The sequence below is a fragment of the Macaca fascicularis genome, chromosome 2, assembly GCF_037993035.2.
Source record: "Macaca fascicularis isolate 582-1 chromosome 2, T2T-MFA8v1.1".
In the NCBI taxonomy this organism is placed as follows: Eukaryota; Metazoa; Chordata; class Mammalia; order Primates; family Cercopithecidae; genus Macaca; species Macaca fascicularis.
In genome coordinates this window covers 143,377,747-143,400,487 of record NC_088376.1, presented here as the reverse complement: position 1 = coordinate 143,400,487, position 22,741 = coordinate 143,377,747, and the positions used below count along the sequence as shown (strand labels likewise).

Sequence of the window (22,741 nt, the reverse complement as noted above, 5' to 3'; positions counted from 1 at the left end):
AACACCCATACCTAATCAGAAAACTCCACCTTAAAAATCAACTCTTTAAGATACAGTTTGATTTGTGACAGGTTTTCCAGCAATCTCACAAGAGCATCAGGGACTGATAAGGAGGCACTTTTTCCTTTACTCTGGGGAATGCCAAAGAGTAAAGTCAGGTGTTCAAATAGTAGCTCTGCCCTAAGAGTGACCTTGGGAAGTTACTTTTCTGGACTTGTTTCCTCATCCATAAAATGGGTGAGTGATGAGGACAATGTTTATCACAGTTGTGAATTACATCATACACGTGTGTGTGTGTGTGTATAGTACTTACACCGTGCTATACAGTGAGCCCTATTGTTAATACTTTTCAACTCTGAACCTTTTAAAACTAGCACCTGGCTGGGCACGGTGGCTCACGCCTGTAATCACAGAACTTTGGGAGGCCAAGTTAGATCACTTAAGGTCAGGAGTTCGAGACCAGCCTTGCTACAATGATGAAACCCCATCTCTACTAAAAATAAAACAATTAGCCAGGTGTAGTGGTGGGCGCCTGTAATCCCAGATACTCAGGAGGCTGAGGCACGAGAATCACTTGAACCCAGGAGGCAGAGGCTGCAGTGAGCTCAGATAGCACCACCACACTCCATCCTGGGCAACAGAGTGAGACTGCATCTCAAAAAAAAAAAAAAAAGATATTTCAAAAGCAGGGGTTTTGCAAAGCTGATGGCCTTAAAAAAAAAAAAAGTGTATAATTATACTTCAAACTTATTTGATGGGCAGAAATCCAAGTTTGTCAACATGCTCTGTGAACAAAATACAGGGTACTCCAGAGGCTGAGGCAGGAAGATCCCTTGAGCCAGTAGCTTGAAGTTGCGTTTGCTATGATCATGGCTGTAAATAGGCAATGCAATTAATTACCTGGGTAAACAGTGAGACTTCATCTCTTTTTTAAAAAGGCATAGGGGACAGGGATTGGTAAAAACAAAAACTAGTACTTCCCCTGTGAAGGGCTATTTGGCAATTCCTAATGTCAGAAAAAATTACAACAAATTTACTTACAGATCTAACTGGCGTTTATTCATAACTTATGAATGGGCCAGCCTCCATTCTACAAAATAGAATGAAAGCTCCCAATGACAAACAGCAGAATAGTGGGTTTTGTGAGAGTAAGGAAACAAAACAATGAAAAATAACTGATTGGTTAACATCGGGTTACTTTTCTTTAAGGGTTAAAGCAGAAGGGACTTCCTTATTATTCCGATTCAGACAGAGTGGGATTTTCTGTTTTCAGGAAAAACTGATTTCTGTAAAGTTTCCATTTTACTGTGTGGCATTTAATATATGTAACTACTTTGGTCTGCTAGAACCTAGTGCAGAAACTTAATCCACAAAAAACGACCCCCCATAATTTTTGTTTAACATTAGCACAAGTCGCCGGGTGCAGTGGCTCACACCTGTAATCCCAGCACTTTGGGAGGCCAAGCCGGGTGGATCACTTGAGGTCAGAGTTCAAGACCAGCCTGGCCAACATGGTGAAACCCCATCTCTCCTAAAAATACAAAAATCAGCTTGGCATGGTGGCTCGTGCCTGTAGTCCCAGCTACTTGGGAGGCTGAGGCAGGAGAATTGCTTGAACCCAGGAGGCAGAGGTTGCAGTGAGTCGAGATCGTGCCACTGAACTCCAGTCTGATGACACAGCGAGACTATCTCAAAAAAGAAAAAAAATATACTGAGATTCCCTTCCAGCAGTTCTAATACCAAACCACTGAAACAAATATATCAACTATACATCAAAAATATTCATCATGCACATGCCCATACCATGCTCTAGCCTTTAGGTTACTGATGCTTCCAGAGAATGTAGGAATTCTATAAATCCTTAACCCTTCTTTGAATGAGAGGGCTAGCGCTTTCATAAATTAGCTAATAATGTGACAAATAACAGCAATTTGAATTTTTCTTACAGAATAAAATATACAAATGGAAGAGTTATCTAATTCATGTATTAGGTAGCAGTAGGTAGAAATGGTGAATTCTCTTAAGCCACAGAAACAAGATAGCACATTGTGTGATACACATTGTACAACACTGAGGGTAGGCCACAGTTGTAGATAAGAATTGGTTAAGGGAGATGCTATAATTAGCAAGTGGTTAATGTTCTACTTCCCATGTCCAAAAAGGGACACAATGGTTTTGTTGGTTCTCCAGCCCCTTTCCTTTGAAGAGTAGTAGTTTCTAACCATTCTAAGTTTCTCCAAAGCTCTAGATAAATTCTAGCAGAACTTAGCTGGCCGGGCATGGTGGCTCACGCCTGTAATCCCAGCACTCTGGGAGGCTGAGGCAGGTGGATCACAAGGTCAGGAGATCAAGACCATCCTGGCTAACATGGTGAAACCCCGTCTCTACTAAAAATACAAAAAATTAGCCTGGCGTGGTGACAGGCACCTGTAGTCCCAGCTACTCGGGAGGCTGAGGCAGGAGAATGGCATGAACCCAGGAGGCAGAGTTGCAGTGAGCCGAGATTGTGCCACTGCACTCCAGCCTGGGCAACAGAGCGAGACTTCGTCTCAAAAAAAAAAAAAAAAACACCTAGCAACACAGCAGTTATAAAGGGTTAAACTTTAGCTCTAAACCACTTACCCTCCAATCGGTAGTAAGTACATACTTTTCCAGAATGCATACCAAATATTTTCTGCAGTCTGGGGAAAATGTTCTGAAATTTGTAAATGCCCTTCAAAATATAAGCTATATATTTACAGAATTTCCTTTAAACAAAATAAATTTACTGTATCATTCTGTAAAATGTCTGCAATCTCCAGCTCTTGTGCTAAAATTTAAAGTTATAACATGTAAATATTTCTGTATTTTTGGATTAACTTCCATTGAAGGAACATGTAATATTAACATATTCACTAGGACAAATGGGTGTTTTTGTATCTCTTCTCTTTCTAGCCACCAAGCAAATCTCTAGGCTGCTAGAATCAGCCCGTCAGTGGCAGAAGTTATGGTTAGAAATCCTCTCCTCTTCATTTTATAAATGGGAAAACTTAAGGAGCCACTAGGGAGTTCTGCAACTCACCAGTCACACGTTAATGGCCAAGAACCCATTCTCCCAAATGCCAACCCAGTACTCTCCACAGAATTAAGCTATATTAGCATCGTAAGCTAAAAACTCTTTCCCTACATCCCTACTGTAAGCCTCAGTAAAATTAGGCTAAATTATCCACCCACCTCCCCGGCCCCGATTCCTATTGGGAAATCTGCATTACCTAAATGCCAGATGTTTTGGGATTTCAAAATAGAATTATCTTATTGAAAAGAGGCTGGTTAACAGAATGGAATAATAAATGACTACTGCTGTGGCTTAGATTTTTGATGACAATGACCTGCTTTGGTTTCCCTAAGAACACCCAAGAGGAGCAATGACAAAAGTACACATTTTTATTAATAGCTGAATTTTAAACAGCAAATGTGTGGAGGTTATTTACTAACCAACAGGAAACACCTGCAGCAGGCTGCATACTTGTAGAGCAGCAAACTTAAGGGAAGTCTGTAAGGCTTTACTGTCTTCCTTTTCAAGTCTCTTCACTGCTATGCACATAGTTGAGGGCATAACCTTAAAAGTTTGTAACATAATGAAAACATTTTAAACATCAAACATTGTGCTTTCCCTACTGTGGCACATTTTTAGAGTAAAGCATTTGGCCAACTGGATGTTACAGCACAATGCCTGCTACATTATGTTTAAGCTTCCACTCCAGTTCTGAACCCACCTGACCCCTGGAACAGCTGGAATTACCAAATCAACAGGATATCAGTGTAACTCAATCTTACGTGGAGAGAACAGACAAAGCAATTAGTTCCTCAAACACCCAATTTACTTGACCAACTTTAAGAATCAAAGACCAACTTTAGAAGTTTAGAAGTTTTTTAAAGCAGACACACATTTAGAATTAAGCTAAATGTGTACCCTCAGTGTTCCCCCATCCTCATCCCCAATTCTCACACACTCCTCCTTTGGTAGGAGAATGGTAAGAAGTGGATGAAACTTGATGCTTGACTACATGGCTCCACTAATTTAGTTTAAAAAAAAAAAAAAAAAAAAAACCATAAACGTGGGTAGGGAAATGCTAAATCATACATCCAATTAGCCACTAAGGGTTGGCTATACAGAATTATAGTATGGATATGGAGAAAATGCTAATTGAACTTTTCTAAACAAATAAACATATACAAAATTATTTCTCCAATAGCTTTGATAAGTATTGACTTATTTTATGGGCAGATGATACCAAACTAGCAAAAAGCTTTATGCTAAAAATGTGCCTTTGTGGGAAAACAAGCATGTTTGGTACTTAAAATATTTTCATTCTGAACTGAAGTCAGTAAATAGGCATGTCTTGCAACTTCATTTGCTTAGCAGGGTCTTGGTTTGATTTTTTAAAACTGGATCATAAAATGTTTTACTAGCGCTTGCCACTTAAAGTCCTAAATTTGGTGTATTGTAACCGTTGACAAGTAGTAGCATTTCCCTCGCCCCCAAAAAATCACAATATCAATTCTGTGGATATTTTAAAAGTTTATTTCTATTTTAACTAGCCCACAGACCCAATTCTTTGAGGGCTGAGCTGATTTCTGACAAATGGTCTATAGACCCTCCTCTTGGAAACTTACTATCACCTTCCAAAAAAGTCTGCACCTTCCATCATGATGCACATTTTAAGTTAAAATTGCCAATACAACCCTTAAAATGCAAGTTTATTGAATAAAGCTGAGAAGAGCAGTAAACAGACAAAAAATGCATCCACCTAAATAAAAAAAATTCACATATTTACATAGTTCAGTAACTGTTAAAAGTTTTCACATGCAGAAGTTAATGCACAGGAAAATGTTGGTAATAGCGTCTGGATGTCTTGAAATGCTTAAAGCAATGTATAGACACACAAACACATTAAGGTTTAGCTATAGGTCAATTAATAAACCTATGCAGTCCCCACAAAGTCACACATTCTAGTTCCAATTCCTCCTTTTAGGCACAAGCAAGTTGCCACATTCTTTGTAATGGTTCAGACTGACCATGAATGGTGTTGAACAACAGTAGCAAGTTTAAATATCCCTTCATTTACAGAACCATCCATCTCACCAGGGAAGTATGCAACATGCTTCAAAGAATAAGAAGAGAAATTTAAAAGCCCAGATTCTACTCATAAAAATATGAATGGAGAAAAGCAAGTAGTGTCTGTGCAACACAGTGCAGTATATTGTACAGAATATATTTAAGGCCATGGCAGTCTATAAATTAAAACTGGTATTCATTAAAAGAACGTACTGTTGACTACACTCTGAGTGCTCAACACATTTGGAAATGCAGTCTACGTAAGTGCTGCTTAACAAAAGAAACAAAATCACACACAGTGTGAGGCAACACATAAGCAGGTGTACCATAGAGTTATATCTACTACAGTGGTCTATATGAATAATAATTTACAAATGAACCAGTATTAATATGTCCCTTTATGTATACGGAAGTTGCTAAACTACAAAACATGTCCATTTGAAGTTTTTAGACATCTCTGTATCATAGAAGCAAACAAACAGCATCAGTTCCTCAGTTCTCTGTATGACTGATTATTAAACAACCTGCAGACGCCGAGCATGATTACATTAGATAGAGCAGGCAGGTCTAGAGTTGTCACAATAATCAAGATGTCTAATGGCACCAGTCAAAAGAGTGCCAAACCTTACATCAATAAGAGAGAAAAATAAAAAGTTTTTATTTGTTTATAAGTATCTGTTGTGCTGAAAGTCAACTTTATGACTGGATATAAAAAGTCAGGAGTTAGAGTGTCATGCAGCAGCACTGATTTAATGACTGGAGATAGAACAAACAGATGTTTGAACAAAGTCTGACATTCTTAACAGGTTTTATTATATTGGGTGGAATGCTCTAAATTCATGAAAGCTTTTGGAAAATCTTCAATTCTCAATCCCTTAAAAAAGTATCCTGAACCGGGAAGAAAAAACAAGCGACAGAAATAATGATCTGGACAGATACAAAACAGGATGCTTTAGTTCCTCCCATATCCCAACTGCCATCTGGTGATAAAGAGTTCTCAGAAAGTAGAATATCTTTAATATTCATCAGGTAGAATCTCACCAGTGTAAAGAACCAACATTGATCTGGTGCCTCCGCTCACTCTCTGCAGACCATTTTGGATTCCTAGGATGTAATTATACATTTCACATGCATTTGTGAGATAAAATAAACATTATGTTTATATATATCCCACATAAGTCATTCACGCTTAAAGGTTTTCTAAATACTGTGTGTGGCACTAGAAACTTCATGCTGTATCAAGTCAGTGTCAGTACTAAGCTACTGGACTCTATAATGAAATATTATAGATAGACATTTACTGAAAACCAATACAAAAATCTGGCCCAGAAAGACCACAATGGAAATATGCAATTTTCTTGATTTAAGATGGTCAAAAGTGTATGGGGGTTTGTTTTGTTTTGTTTTAAAAAGCTCTACACATGGTTTAAGACAGGTATGTGTAAGGAGCCTTTTTGTGTGTGCTGACTTTATCATGACAACTCTAGCTGATTCTTTATGAAGGATTAGGGATACTCATCTTCAGCAGTGCACATGAGAAATAAACTCTGAAAAAGGCAATTTCTTGGGTTTAGGAAGGACCGTATTCTGGGAATTACTTCAGAGGAACGGACAATAATTCTAGGATTATAGCCAAGAAATACTGGAAGACTTCAGGAGATGCTTCAGCTTCTTCTAGATTTTGAATGCTGAATAAGCCACTGAAGTGTGATATCTAAAGATAGAGGGGAAAAGCGAAGACATTAAAGTTAAAAAACTAAACATCAAACAAGACAATATTTAAAATGCTGCTAATTCAAGGCACATACTATGCCTGACCTCTTCTGCTTTTCTGCCATCTGTATTCCCATAGTCCATTACCTGAACTTAAAGAGAATATGAGGAATTATCAGAGACTGAAGGGTTTTCTGATTTAAAAATTAAGTTGTGTATAGGATGGCTGGTGCCATCTTTTATGCGTTGCCCATACGATTGCAAATTGCCAGGAAGGCAAAAAAAAAAAAAAGGAAGAACCCCTGTCTGGCCTCAAGGAGCTTTTAAGTATAATACACAGAAAAGATGCAGTAATTATTGGGGCTTGGGGGCCACCCCACAAAATTCCAGGTTAAAAAAAAAACGGCAAAGAATTTTAAAAGGCATGAAACATTGTGGAGCTCTGGATGGATTCTGAGTGATACAACGTGACTAAAGCAGAGGGATGGGAGAGAAGGCTGTCACTGCCAAGGTTAGTGCAGGATTCACATCATGCCCTTTCAACATCTGGGGCTGGATAATTCTAGTCCTCACTTCTTCAAAAGGGTACATGAGAGTCTGTTAGAAGCACCACTCAATTCTCCAAGCCTGAAAGATGAGGGTAAATTCACTACCAGTTTCCCAGCTAATATGCATTAACGAAACAACACAGGGCTGAGCTATGAACAAACGTGGCCTGTTCACCACTGTGGAAACAGTGATTTCACTCAACTACTGAAGAAGCACCTCTGCACCTTAAAATGGGGACAACAGTACACAATAAGAGCAAAGCCACACTCATTTGAACTGAATGGGAGAAAGGTAAATCTGAAGTGAAATAACCAAATTTAAATATTTAAGAAATTCACGGCTGGGTGCGGTGGCTCACACCTGTAATCCCAGCACTTTGGGAGGCCAAGGTGGGTGGATCACCTGAGGTCAGCAGTTCAAGACCAGCCTGGCCAACATGGTGAAACCCGGTCTCTACTAAAAATACAAAAATTAGCCAAGCATGGTGGCGGGTGCCTGTAATCCAAGCTACTCGGGAGGCTGAGGCAGGAGAATCACTTGAACCCAGGAGGCGGAGGCTGCAGTGAGCCAAGATCGCGCCACTGCACTCCAGCTGGGTCACAAGAGTGAAACTCCATCTCAAAAAAAAAAAAAAAAAAAAAAAAAATTCACTAAAGAACTATACGAAGCCTCTATGGATACTGATAGAAGTTCATATCCTAAAGACAAATGGATCTTTATGAATAGGGAAAAAGACAAAAGAAATAAGATAATCAGATGAACCGATTTATAAAATACTTATTTCGAATCTTACTAGACTAGATCTTATTAGACTGGATCGGTTTCCTTGGGCTTGATAACATTTTAAGTGAGTCAGGAGTTCTAAAATTACTACTGAGCTATTTAGCAAACTACTAAGATCAGCCTCAAATAGCAAAAGAAGTCCTCACAGCTCTACTGCACTTCTATACATGAGCCCATATTTTTTTTTTCCAGGAAAGCATCCAACTAGTTTGTAACAATGGAAAAACAGAACATATAGGGAGTAATGGATTTACAAAACAGCACAATGGACTAAAAATTACGGTTAGTGTGACAGGATTTCTCAACCTTGCCACTACTGACATTTTATGTTGGATAATTCTTTGCTGTGGACGCTATAGTATGTTTACCTACATCTCTGGTCTCTACCCACTAGATGCCAGCATCACCCTCCTAGTTGTGACAACCAAAAATGTCTCCAGACATTGTCAAAAGTATCCTGGGGAAAATGCTCCCCATTGAGAACCACTGACATAGAAATAAACGCTCTCATGGAGCATATCTTAAATTTTAAAAAGGGTTTTCCCCGCCACTTAGAGAAAAAAACTTTTAAAAGTAACCACAAGTGCTTACAAGTCTGTTCTCAAATAAACGCTCCCAATGTAACAAGTGAATTATTCTATCCATTTATAAAGGAAAATTTGTGTATATCAGCTGTTACTAGGGCTGAGACCACCCTGGATGGTCTTTAAAGGAAGCCCAAAATCAGTCAGAACAATTATCCACACTTTAAGCTGAATAAAGCATGTTTGTGGCTGGGCATGGTGGCTCATGCCTGTAATCCAGGCAGTCTGGGAGGCCAAGGCAGGTGCATCATGTGAGGTCAGGAATTCAAGACCAGCCTGGTCAACATGGTGAAACCCTGTGTCTACTAAAAATACAAAAATTAGCCAGGCGTGGTAGTGGGCACCTGTAATCCCAGCTACTCAGGAGGCTGAGGCACAAGAATCACTTGAACCCAGGAAGTGGAGGTTGCTGTCAGCTAAAATCTTGCCACTGCACTCCAGCCACAGCAACAGAGTAAGACTACATCTTAAAAAAAATAAAAAATAAATAAAGCCATGTTTGCAGGAGGGGTGGAAGGTGAGTTAGGGAAGGACAGACTGGAATACAAAAGCTAAAGAAAAAATATCAGCATAAACTTTGTAAATATACTATTTTGGTACTATTTATTACATTTTATTCCAATACATTCATGTATCAAATCATCTCACACCAAATTAGTTAAGAAACTGAAGTTGAGCCATACATACCTATTCTGTAAGGATACTATGCTAGAATGTTTAGTGTCCCCCTAAAAAGTCATGTCCATCCAGAACCTCGGAATGTGACTTTTACTAGAAATAGGGTCTCTGCAAGTTATTAGTTAAGATAATGTCATACTGAATTAAGGTAGGCCGTAATCCAGTGACTTCTGTCCTTAGGAAAAGATAATACACTGACAGAGACAACTACAGGGGAGAAGCATGAATGTGAGGCAGAGGCTGGAGTGGTACATCTACAAGTGAAGGAATGCCAAGGATTGCTGGCAACCACCACAAGTTAGAGAGAGGCAAGGGGGTATCTTCTACAGCTTTCAGAGAGAACACGACCCTGCTGACAACTTGATTTTGGACTTCCAGCCTCCAGAATTTTGAATGACTTAAGTTTCTGCTGTTCCAAGCCATCTCGTTTGTGGTACTTTGTTATGGCAGTTCTAAGAAATTAATATGGGCACTGAGTAAATGAAAGGTATTTTGGGCTTATAATTCCAATAGAGTGCTAACATACTGCAATAATATACCGGTTCAATAACTGAAAAATTGTTGTAGTGGCTGTAAACTGATTTTTGTAAAGTCTTATTCTATAAATGCCATTTCGTTATAAAGCACAGCTGGATACTAGCTCTGCAAAAATTAATACAATAAATTGGTATCACATAATCTTAGTCAAGACTTGATTGCATTTTCTTCTTTAAATAGCACAAAGAAGATTCAGGATGTTATACATTAAGTCCTCACTTAACATCATTGACAGGTTCTTGGAAACTGCCACTTTAAGTGAAACGGTGTATAACAAAACTATTTTTTTTCTCATTAACATTGTAACACTGAACAAAATGAGGGCCTACTGTATGTCATTTCACTTAAAAGTACAATTTCCTCTTTTTAAAAAATGTTTTGCTGTTCAACAGTTTGACAACATATAGGCCGGGCTCACACCTGTAATCCCAACACTTTGGGAGGCTAAGGCAGGTGGATCATTTGAGGTCAGGAGTTCAAGACCAGCCTGGGCAACATGGTGAAACCCTGTTGCTATTGAAAATACAAAAATTAGCTGGGCGTGGTGGTGCACCTCTGTACTCCCAGCTACTAAGGAGGCTGAGGCACAAGAATCACTTGAACCCGGGAGGCAGAGGTTGCAGTAAGCCGAGATCACGCCACTGTACTCCAGCCAGGGTGAAGGAGTGAGACTGTCTCAAAAAAATATATATATATAATATATGTTATATATAGTATATTTTATATATAAATATATATAACATATTACATATATTATATATTAGATATATTTTATATATATTTATATGAGAGAGAGAGACAGAGAGATAAAACTGCAATTTCCAAGAAGCCATCAATAATGTAAAGTGAAGATTCACTATATTTGTTGTCAAAAGGTATAACATCTATTCTTTTTTCTCAAGCAAAAGCAACAGTATTCTGTAAAGGAAGTCACTTAATAAGAAATCGAGATAATAAGCTGTAAGAAGCACAGACATTCCTTCCAATGATACCCATTTCTTCCAAAATTACCAGTCATTTCTTACCTATATTATCCTTTTCTTTGCAAGAAATTGAATAGCAGCAAATTTCTCTATCCTGAATAGCAGACAGATTCCTATGAGAAGAAGAGGATAAGTTTGTGCTTAGAACAGCTGTCATACTTATCACTTTGTTCAATTTTACTCATTACTTTTATTACTATACTGAAGAAATCATTGTAGCAATCCTAAAATGTTAGGATTCACTTCTCTGATAGGCTAAAATTTATCTATCTAAAAAATATGGCTATGATCATTAGGAATAACATAACAAGTGGGCAAAATATGGTAATTTAGAAGCAAATTATTAAAATAGCATATTCAAGACATACATTTTTTCAATTAGCTGTTTCTCATCCAAGGCATTAGGAAGATCTCTCTTGTTTCCAAGCACTAGCACCTTTAAAAAGAAAAGATATTAAGAGCACACTTTTATGTAAGAAAAAGTCACAGAAGTTTATCATCTTGATATGTGAAGACATAAAATTAAGATGTTAACACATTCCACAATATTAAGGCATTTTGTGGTGGCCTATCTCATTCATTTCATTGCTCATACTGGTATTCGCTTAACTCCTACAATGGAAGTGCCCTTAATTCAGTGTGTGGTTGCCAACTTCTATCTAAAATATTCTGAGTCTATGCTATGCATTCTGCTATTCTTTTTTTTATTATTATTATTTTGAGACGGAGTCTCGCTCTGTCATCCAAGCCAGAGTGCAGTGGCGTCATCTCGGCTCACTACAAGCTCCACCTCCCAGGTTCATGTCATTCTCCTGCCTCAGCCTCCCGAGTAGCTGAGACTACAGGCACCTGCCACCACACCTGGCTAATTTTTTGTGGTAGAGACGGGGTTTCACCGTGTTAGCCAGGATGGTCTCGATCTCCTGACCTCATGACCCGCCCATCTCGGCCTCCCAAAGTGCTGGGATTACAAGCGTGAGCCACCGCGCCCAGCCACATTCTGCTATTCTTAATACAGGTTTAGTACGCCTTATCCAAAATACCTGGGACCAGAAGTGTTTCGAATTTTGGAATTTTTTTTGGATTTGCATTATATACTTACTGGTTGAGCATTCCTAATCCAAATGCAAATTCCTAAATGTATTCTAGAGATTGGCCTCTTCTCAGTTTCCCACTTCCTCCCACCCAAAGGCCTTTACCTGGAACTCTCTTCTCCTCCAGCTGTCATATACCTCACATTCGTATGTATCCCTCAGATCTCAGCTCAAGCATTACTTCCTCGTGAATCCCTCCTTCCTCCTGCAAACTAGATCAAATCTCCCCTCTAAATTACAACTCTCATAGCCCCTTGCACCTTTCTTCCTAGCACTTAAAGCTGCATTATTCAGAGTATCTACCTTTCCCACTAAACCATAAGGTCCATGACGGCAAGGAGTATGTTTCTACTGATTTCTGTTCATCACTCTATCTCTGGGCCTAAGCACTGCTCCTGATGCACAGTAGTTTAGTAGATATCTGGTTACGAGATTCATACTTACCACAATGCCCAGTATATGGCAGATACACGGTAAACAAGTCTTCCAGATTTTAAAAAAGAAGATGTTACTGATTTCAAACATAATTAATATCATTGTATAATTACCATAATGAATATCATTATATAATTACAATGTAAAATAACAAGTATTCCGTACTTACTGGAATTCCTTGTAACTGTGGTTTATCTAGAAGATTATGTAGCTCATTTCGGGAAGCTTCTATCTTTTCACGATCTGCAGCATCTATCATGTAACTTAAAAAAATGAAGTGATCTCAACATACCTTCTCCATATGACTTGATGACGACAACTGGTATTACTGATTTTTAATTTTCGTAAGATTTACATTATTGAAATTGTTAACCAAAATAAACTATGTCCTAAAGAAAGGCTCAGCACTCTTTAATACTTTTTAACTAGACTGTTTTTAGAGACTAATACATGATAGTAAAACATGTATACCCCTTAGCTCTTGGCTCCATAAACAAAAAACATAAAGATCTTATTCTATGATTAATTTTTTTAAATCCCATGTTAATGGACTTGCACTAGGATATTAGCTAAGAAAGACTTTCATTTTCAAGATAAAAATTGAGCCTCCTAGGCCGGGCATGGTGGCTCAAGCCTGTAATCCCAGCACTTTGGGAGGCCGAGACGGGCGGATCACGAGGTCAGGAGATCGAGACCATCCTGGCTAACACAGTGAAACCCCGTCTCTACTAAAAATACAAAAACTTAGCCGGGCGAGGTGGCAGGCGCCTGTAGTCCCAGCTACTCGGGAGGCTGAGGCAGGAGAATGGCGTGAACCCGGGAGGCGGAGCTTGCAGTGAGCTGAGATCCGGCCACTGCACTCCAGCCTGGGTGACAGAGCGAGACTCCGTCTCAAAAAAAAAAAAAAAAAATTGAGCCTCCAGAAATACTAAAATAAACTTTCTTCTTTGATGCCTAAATTGATTTAAAAGCAAACAAACAAACAAAAAAACCACTTACACAATAGCATTGACTCCTCTGCAATACCGCTCCCACATGCTTCGAAATCGGGGTTGTCCTCCTATGTCCCATATCTTTAAACCAAAACAAGGCAATTCTTAATAAAGATATTTTAAATAAATGATTGAAAGAGGAAGTAACAGAAAATGAAAAAGATCAGGAAGATACACTTATTTCTACAACGTTAAGAGGCAAAGTGCTCCTGAAAAACTTGACTTCAAACAAGCTCTTAATATGGGAATTCTTGGGGCCACTTCCAAACTTGAAGTCCATATTTAATACATTTACAATACATCTAAAAGTTTGCTTGAGCAAAGATTTGGTTTATGTGCAACAGTTTGCCTGTTAACTAATATACTTCTATTACTGAAAACATGTCTTTATAACAATTTAAAAGTTACAGGACCATGCACCATCCAGATTTGAATGCTAAGACACAAAACAGCAATTCAGAATCTATTAAAGCTTAATTGTCTGATTTGTTCTACATTAATGCCTAACCTTTTTAAATTATCCTGTAAATAAGTAGCCAACATTTCCACATAGGTGTTTTTCTTATATAAAATTATTTTGGTTGGGCGTGGTGGCTCACGCCTGTAATTCCAGCACTTTGGGAGGCCGAGGCAGGTGGATCACTTGAGGTCAGGGTTCGAGACCAGCCCAGCCAACATGGTGAAACCTCATCTCTACTAAAAATACAAAAAATTAGCCAGGTATGGTGGCAGGTGCCTGTAATCCCAGCTACTCGGGGGCTGAGGCAAGAGAACCACTTGAACCCAGGAAGTGGAGATTGCAGTGAGCTGAGATCATACCATTGCACTCCAGCCTGGGCAACAAGAGTGAAACTTCATCTCAAAAAAATAAAAATTATTTTATCCATATGAAAGCCACCATCCATAATCATTTTATTATGTGTCTACTCCATAGGGCATCACACTAGACACTGGGCTACATCAAAGTCTCAAATCATGGCATTTATCTTCAAGAGGTTTCCAATTTAACTACAGAACTGGTAATAAGCATAAAGAAACATGCACATGACTGAATCTGGAACTTCATTAGATGAGCCACAGAGAAAGTGAACAGCTTCTGTGAACCACAATAATTGGGCAAAATGGACATTAAGCCTCAGGCCATAGATTTTATTTTTGAAAAACAAAATAGATTAAAAATCTATTCTTGGCCAGGCGTGGTGGCTCACGAATGTAATCCCAGCACTTTGGAGAGGCTGTGGCAGGCAGACCATTTGAGGTTAGGAGTTGAGACGAGCCTAATAGACATGGTGAAACCCTGTCTCTACTAAAAATACAAAAAATTAGCTGGGCGTGGTGGCACAAGTCTGTAATCTTAGCTATTCTAGAGGCTGAGCCAGGAGAATCACTTGAACCCGGGAGGCGGAGGTTGCAGTGAGTGAAGATTGTACTACTGCACTCCAGCCTGGGTGAAAGAGCAAAACTCTGCTTCAAAAAAAAAACAACAACAACAACAACAACAAAAACTATTCTTTTGAAACATGCACATTCATTACTGAAAAACTGCAAATTTTCAGTAAAAACACAGAAATTAAACAGAATAATTTCTAGGTGTTTATGCTAACAATTTAAATTGCATATGGCAAGAAATAACATACCTTTATTGTGACGTTACCTTTAGTTACCTTCCTCATGTTGAAGCCCACTGTGGGTATCATATCTTCACTGAATTGACCTGACTGAACAAAATAAAACATTTGAAGTTAGACTAATCAACATTTATAATGACACTGCATAAACTTCTAATATCAACATTGCATTTGTACCCATTTTAGTAAATATTTTTTTACCATTGGTAACCATCCACTTTAAGAATATGTTCCTTATGGCCATAATTCTTGAAGAGATGCATTATTTTTGTCCCAACAAAGATAAATTCTCCCATCTAAAAAAGATATTTTTGAAACTAATGTAATTTTTCACATATTTCCTTATGTTAAAAAATTTTTTATATTACAAATACATATGAAAATTTATAAATGTGTTCACCTGATGTACATTTTCACACACAAAGTAGATGAAATCAGGTATCAAACTTTCAGCATTTAAATTATTCTGACAATAACTATTAAAATTCACTGCTAAATAGCATTTCCAAGTCTGTCTTTTAATAAGGCTTATAAAATATTTTGCCATACAGAAGTTTTTCCTTTTATGTAATCAATTTTGTTCTCTTTTTGGTTTCTAATCTCAATGTCATGAAATCAAAATTAAATTCTTCTAATACTATGTGACTTTTTCAAATTTAAAACATGTATCCAACTGGAGTATGACGATACACAGTACTAAAGGAAAGTCTCTTTTTCCAAATAGATAACCAACAATCATCCCACCACTAATTAAAAAATCTGTCTTTGGCTGGGCGTGGCTCATGCCTGTACCCCCAGCACTTTGGGAGGCCAAGGTGGGTGGATCACCTGAGGTCAGGAGTTCAAGACTGGCCTGGCCAACATGATGAAACCCGTCTCTACTAAAATACAAAAATCAGCCAGGGATGATGACAGGTGCATGTAATCCCAGCTACTCGGGAGGCTGAGGCAGGAGAATCGCCTGAACCCAGGAGGCAGAGGTTGTAGTAAGCTGAGATCACACCAGTGCACTCCAGCCTGGGTGACAGTGTGACATTCCATCTTAAAAAAAAAAGAAAAGGTCTGTCCTTTACCAATTAATTAAAAATTATACATCAGGCCGGGTGTGATGGTGCACACCTGTAATCCCAGTACTTTGGGGGGCCAAGGCGGGTGGATCACTTGAGGTCGGGAGTTCAAGGCCAGCCTGGCCAACATGCTGAAACCTTGCCTCTACCAAAAATGCAAAAAAAATTAGCCAGGTGTGGTGGCATGCACCTGTAATCCCAGCTACTTGGGAGGCTGTGGCAGGAGAATCACTTGAACCTGAGAGGTAGATGCTGCAGTGAGCCGAGATTGTGCCACTGCCAGCCTGGGCAACAGAGTGAGACTCTATCTCCAAATAAATAAATAATAAGTGATATGTCAAACACCATAGACAGGCAGTTCTGTATCTGGGTCCTCAATTCTTTTCCATTACTCTGTTTATTCCTGAATAAACACTAGATTTATTACTACCATTTATACTAGGTATTATTCTATACAGCTGATTAAAAATTTGAGATTTTTTGGTATTATCTTTATTCATCACCCACATTCCAAATAAACTTCAGAGATTAATAATTTTGTTAAAATACTGACTGGAATTACACTAAATATATTAATTTGAGAAAAATCACACTTAACTCAATATGTAACTACTATCAGGTCTTTTCATTCAGGCACATATTTGACCAGTTAGTCATCCCAATCTTTTATATTCTTCAGTAAAGTATCACCATTCTCTTATGCCTTACCATATTCTTGCCATATTCTCTATTTTGACTGCTCTTGTGAAGTACATCTTAATGAGTCACAATTAATACTGATTTTATGCATTTATATTTTAGTTACGTTAGCAAATTTCTCAGTTTCTTTCTCAGTTGAGTTTACTATTAAATTTTAGGCTAACAACCCAGGATTAACAAACACCTCAACAAGGGACTGGTTAAACAAACAGGACTATTTTCATGGCCTTAACACCGGGCAATTGTTTGCTATGGCCTCATGCTAGCCACATACACATGTATTCCAAAATTGTCTTAAGTCTTGAGCACAATGAATTCCAACTGTACAAACAACTTCCTCTACAGAACTCGAATTCTGCCTCTTTTAACCGTTCTGTGCAGTTTTATTAATATGAGAAAAAAATGTTAACACAACTGTAATCACTAATTTCACTTATATAAGACATTATAATTATAATTCTCTGGACTTTCATGTATGTGATTATACGTGAAAATCTAGTCCTTATATCAAAACTCGTTGTATCAAAACTAAGCCATGATAAAAGATAAATGGCCAATAAAGTCATGAAAAGATGTTCAACTCATTAATCATTAGGGAAATGCAAATCAAACCCACAAAGAGATACCACCTAACATCCAGTAGGATGGCTACTATTAAGAAAAAAAAAAAAAACACAGAAAGTCAGCACTGGAAAGAATGCAGAGAAATAGGAACTCTTGTACACTGCTGGCAGGAAGATAAAATGGTACAGCTAATATGAAAAATGGAACAGCAGTTCCTCAAAACCTAAAAATAGAATTATCATATGATCCAGCAATTCAACTTCTGAATATACACTCAAAAGAAATGAAGACATTTTGCTAAGTGAAATGAGCCAGAAGTCTCTCTCTCTCTCTCTCATACACACACACACACACACACACACACACACACACACACACACAGTATTTCAATTTATGAGGTACCTAAAGTACTCAAGTTCATAAAGACAGAAGATACTTATTTGCTTAATGGGTATGGAATTTCAGTTTGAAAAGATAAAAAATTTCTAGAAGTGGACAGTGGGATGGTTACACAATGTGAATGTACTTAACACTACTGAATTGCACAATTGAAAATGATTAAGATGATACATTGTGTTCTGCGTATTTTACCAAAATTTTTTAAAAACTAGTCATGATATAGGGAAGGACAATTATCATTACCATTTTATAGAACAGGTAGTAGAGTCCCAAGGTCACATGGCTAAATCATGATTATATTTTTCTTAAATATTTTCATTGTAATTATATTTATTGTGATAGGCTTTAATCTCTAAGGAGAGATCTACGTGAGATAATGCTCATTTATTTCATATCTTTAGGTGTTTTACTTAATGAAAAGGCAGGAAATAGTAGCTAAACTTTTTAGGTACCAAACTTTATAATTAGCTTGCATAGAAAGCTTTCTAAAAGGCAATACACACTTGGCTAACTTCCCACAAACAATCTATAGAACATGATTTAATGTGTTCTCAATGTTTCAGGGTCATTTTATCTATTACAAAACAAGAAAACTAAATTAGACAACACTCAAGGGCCCTCCCTTTTGGAGGTTAAATTTTATGATTATGAACATCAACTACAGCACCCCTTTGTAATGAAATAATGTAGGGGCTGCCATTATACTGGAGTACCCCTGAGCTTTCTCAGGGGTTCATTTATCTCTTTTCTTTACCTCGGCCGACGCTAACAACTTTCCTGTAATTCAGTTGCTACTGCTAACATGCAAAAACTGAAAATCAGCTAATCAAGTCCTTGAGCTTTTACTCCAAAAAGTCTTGAGTACAGCAAGATATTCAATAACTATTTGTTGAACAAAGAAAGAGTTATTAAGGCCGGGCATAGTGGCTCAAGCTTCTAATTCCAGCACTTTGGGAGGCTGAGACAGGCAGGTTGCTGCGGCCCAGGAGTTCAAGACCAGCCTGGGTGACATGGCAAAACTTTCTCTCTACAAAAAACACAAAAATTAGCTGGGCATGGTTATATGTACCTGTAGTCCCAGCTACTAGGGAAGCTGCGGTGGGAGGATTGCTTGAGCCTGGGAGGTGGAGGTTGAGATCTTAAGAACAATATGACTTTAAGCCAAGATTGTGCCACTGTACTATGGCCTAGACAACAGAGTGAGAGCCATGTCTCAAAAAAACAAACAAAAAACCATAGGCCATGAAGGAGGAAAATGATGGAACTCTTCTGCCAATAAAGTGCTTAACTTTGATGCATGAATTTTGTGCAATAATTACTTTATGGACCTGGAAATATTTTCTACTTCTTTCCTAGTGTCCAATCTTAATCATCACTTTTCGAAGCTTGCGTTGAACAACTATAACCACTCAGTCGGCAGTTGGGCAATAGATACCTGAGAATTTATGTCTGAGCTGTCAAGAAGCTGCTTAATTAAGACTACAGATTTGGGAAACAGATGTTTAGAAAATACTACTTAGTGGTGTATCATTCTACTTATTTTAACAAATTTAACAAACACATAATACTAAGCACTTAATACTCATCAGCATAGTTTAATCCTTATGACAACCCAATGAAATGAGTAGCATTATCTTCATTTCTCAGATGAGAAAAACAAGGCAATGTCAGATTAAGTCACTTGCCTAAAGTCATATTGTTCTTAAGATCTGGATAGTTATGAGTTAATCTGACTTGGGGGGAAGAGTAGAGACATAAAAATACGTAGTCCCTCCTTATCCTTGGGGGATACATTCCAAGAACCCCAGTGGATGCCTGACATCACAGATAGAACCTAACCCTATGTACACTGTGTTTTTTCCAATACATACATACCTATGATAAAGCTTAATTTATAAATTAGGCACAGTACTCTTCTGCTTTGGAGTCATTATTTCAGAGGTTGATCATATGTACTGAAACTGGAAAGCAAAACCATGGATAAGAGGGACCAGTGCATGCTTTCATGCCTGCCTTCTTAAATGCCATGATCACACGTGGCACTTGCTGTGATTTTGTGATGGTAGATGGAGCTGTCACTGTCACAATGCTTACCCTCCTATAAGACAAACTTGCAAGGTAGTGTACCTGGAATTTGGTTGAACAAAATGAATCTGAAGCAAAATAAGACGGTGAAAAGAAGACTATTCTCAAAGTCAGGGCATCTTATTACCAATTATGCTACTTACTAACCAGATGCAAGTCATGTGACGTTGGGATTCAGCTTCCTTATCTAGAAAAAGGACATTGGAAGAGTATCTCCAAAGTCACTTCCAGACCTAACATTTATGGTTTTATGTTCTATTCATAGGCTGTTCATTTAAAATACAGGTAAGCAAGGAGATGAATGCTACAACAGCAGAAAAATGTGGCTCTTCCCAAATTCATTAGCATACCAAAGGCTAAAGCAGACCTTGTCCCAGAAAGTTCTATCAGTGCCAACTCCACTTTGCAGCACTCACCTAAATTTTCTACTAGAGATCTCAGAAATGAGACAAATGGAAAATGGTGAAAACCGTACAGAGAGCAATCAAAATTAACAGCAGGAAGACTGAAGACATGAGGTGGTGAACCTCTAATAGTGAAAAGACACTTTACTAAAGATACCTTAAGACAGCCGGGCGTAGTGTCTCACGCCTGTAATCCCAGCACTTTGGGAGGCCAAGGCAGGTGGACTGAGCTCAGGAGTTCAAGACCAGCCTGGGCAACGTGGTGAAACCTCACCTGTACTAAAATATAAAAAGTTAGCTGGGCATGGTGGAGCATGCCTGTAGTCCCAGCTACTCTGGAAGCTGAGGCAATCGCTTGAACCCAGGAGGCGGAGGTTACAGTGAGCTGAGATCGCACCACTGCACTCCAGCCTGGGCCACAGAGCATTACCAAAAAAAAAAACAAAAGATACCAGCCAGGCGTGGTAGCTCACACCTGTAATCCCAGCACTTTGGGAGGCCAAGGCGGGTGGATCATGAGGTCAAGAGATCGAGACCATTTGGGCCAACATGGTGAAACCCTGTCTGTACAAAAAAATACAGAAATTAGCTGGGCGTGGTGGCGCGTGCCTATAGTCCCAGCTACTAGGGAGGCTGAGGCAGGAGAATTGCTTGAATCCAGGAAGTGGAGGTTGCAGTGAGCCGAGATCACGCCACTGCACTCCAGCTTGGTGACAGAGCGAGACTCCATCTCAAAAAAAAAAAAAAAAAAAGGATACCTTAAGACAATAGAAATGGGTGAGGGGTGGATGCAACTATTCTTTGTAAACAGGTTAATATACCAGAGATGTACTGTGCACTGACTGCTTGTAAACAGTGATATCTGACACTGGAAAGAGCACAGTGAAATCCTCTTCATATGTTTTAATGCTTTCAAAGTAGAGTAGTACTAAATGGATTAGGTTAGATTTTACAATTGCTCTTTTAAATGAAGACATGCAGAAAGCAAGCTATTAACAACAACATGGGAAATGAAGTTTCTCTTTGCTTGACCTGTCCATCTATAGCAGCGGTTCAATCCAATACAATAAACTTAAAAAGACAAATAGAAAAACACCTACTTTAACAAACGTCTCACAGTTTTTTTCTCTAAGAATCATTTTTTAAGGGTGTGGTTATCAAGCCACTTTATGAAGACAGAATGACATATGGAACATGACAAAGCCTCATACTAATTTTTTTCTTTTGGTACAGTATAGAAGAAGCTACTTTTCACATGCTAAGCAGAGTGGTCTTTTCTTTTTAAAACAAAACACACCAGGACTCAATTGTTTAATTCCAAAATTCACACACTGGGCAAGTGAGAGGATATGACCAACTAAATACCCAAATTAGTCATTTTTCCTTCTAAGAACTTTTAATTCATACATGAAGTCACTATAACTACCAATACTCATTTTTCAAATTATTATGCTTTCTATATTTCTGTAGTAAGTAGAATTTTGTATTTCAATTTAGTAAGAAAAAGAATTACAACCAATTTTTCTTTTTTCTTTTTTTTTTTTTTTTTGCTGGGAAAACACTTAAAAGGAAGGTAATAAGATACTCATCTAGGGGGAAATTTTGATGAAGAGCAAGAAGTTTCACAGTCTGAAAGTATATCTCCCACAAACTGATCATTAGTTGCAAGATGGGAAAAACTAGTAATTATACAATGGAAAAATCAGGCAACACTTTGTGTGATCACAATTAGTATCTCAATGCTCAGATTAACATCACGTGCCTATAGACACAATACCATTAGAAGGACACAATATCCCCTATGTAGTATTTCAGCTGAGTATATATAACAGAATCTAATCATCAGACAAACCCAAAATGAGGAACACTCTATTTAAAAGAAGGGTCATGTGTGAATTTTTCAAAAATGTCAATGCCAGAAAAAGAAAAGCTGTAGAAATGTTTCAGATTAACGGAGGCTAAAGAAACATGACAATTAAAAGCGGTACATGATCCTAGTTGGATCCTGTACTGAAGGACAAAAATGGCTACAAATGATATTATTATTGGGTCAACTGACAAAAATGGAATAGATAAAATCTATAATGTATCAACTTTTAAATGTACTAAAGTTGGTAACTTAACTATACTCATGTAAAAGAATATCCCTAATCTTACAAACTACATACTTAGAAAACAAGGGCCTCACCCTCCAATGTTTCAAAAAATTGAAGGCTGTAAGGTGATAATCAGAAAGCAAATGAGGTAAAATGTTAACCACAGTTTGATCCTGGAAAGGGGTATGAGTGCTGTTTGCAATGCATTTATTTCTGCAACTTTTCTATAAATTTTAAATGGTTTCCAAATAAAATAAATTTTAAATAGAAATAATCAAATACTACCTTATTCTTTATTGTATCAAGTGCATCTGGAAATAGAAGATAAATTAGTCATGCCACTACCACTTATT

General features: G+C 38.0%; 1 protein-coding gene across 1 annotated transcript in view; it reads right to left on the bottom strand.

Moving 5' to 3' along the window:
• Nucleotides 1-4,544: 4,544 nt before the first annotated feature.
• Nucleotides 4,545-22,741, bottom strand: part of ARL8B (ARF like GTPase 8B) — a 54,577-nt gene continuing 36,380 nt past the window's right edge. The window contains exons 2-7 of the mRNA XM_005595960.5: nucleotides 15,084-15,164; nucleotides 13,454-13,527; nucleotides 12,624-12,717; nucleotides 11,294-11,361; nucleotides 10,968-11,038; nucleotides 4,545-6,812 (exon numbers count right to left, since the gene is read on the bottom strand). Coding sequence (XP_005596017.4) covers nucleotides 6,763-6,812; nucleotides 10,968-11,038; nucleotides 11,294-11,361; nucleotides 12,624-12,717; nucleotides 13,454-13,527; nucleotides 15,084-15,164 — 438 coding nt within the window. The 3' untranslated portion in view covers nucleotides 4,545-6,762. The remainder of the gene's footprint in view (nucleotides 6,813-10,967; nucleotides 11,039-11,293; nucleotides 11,362-12,623; nucleotides 12,718-13,453; nucleotides 13,528-15,083; nucleotides 15,165-22,741) is intronic.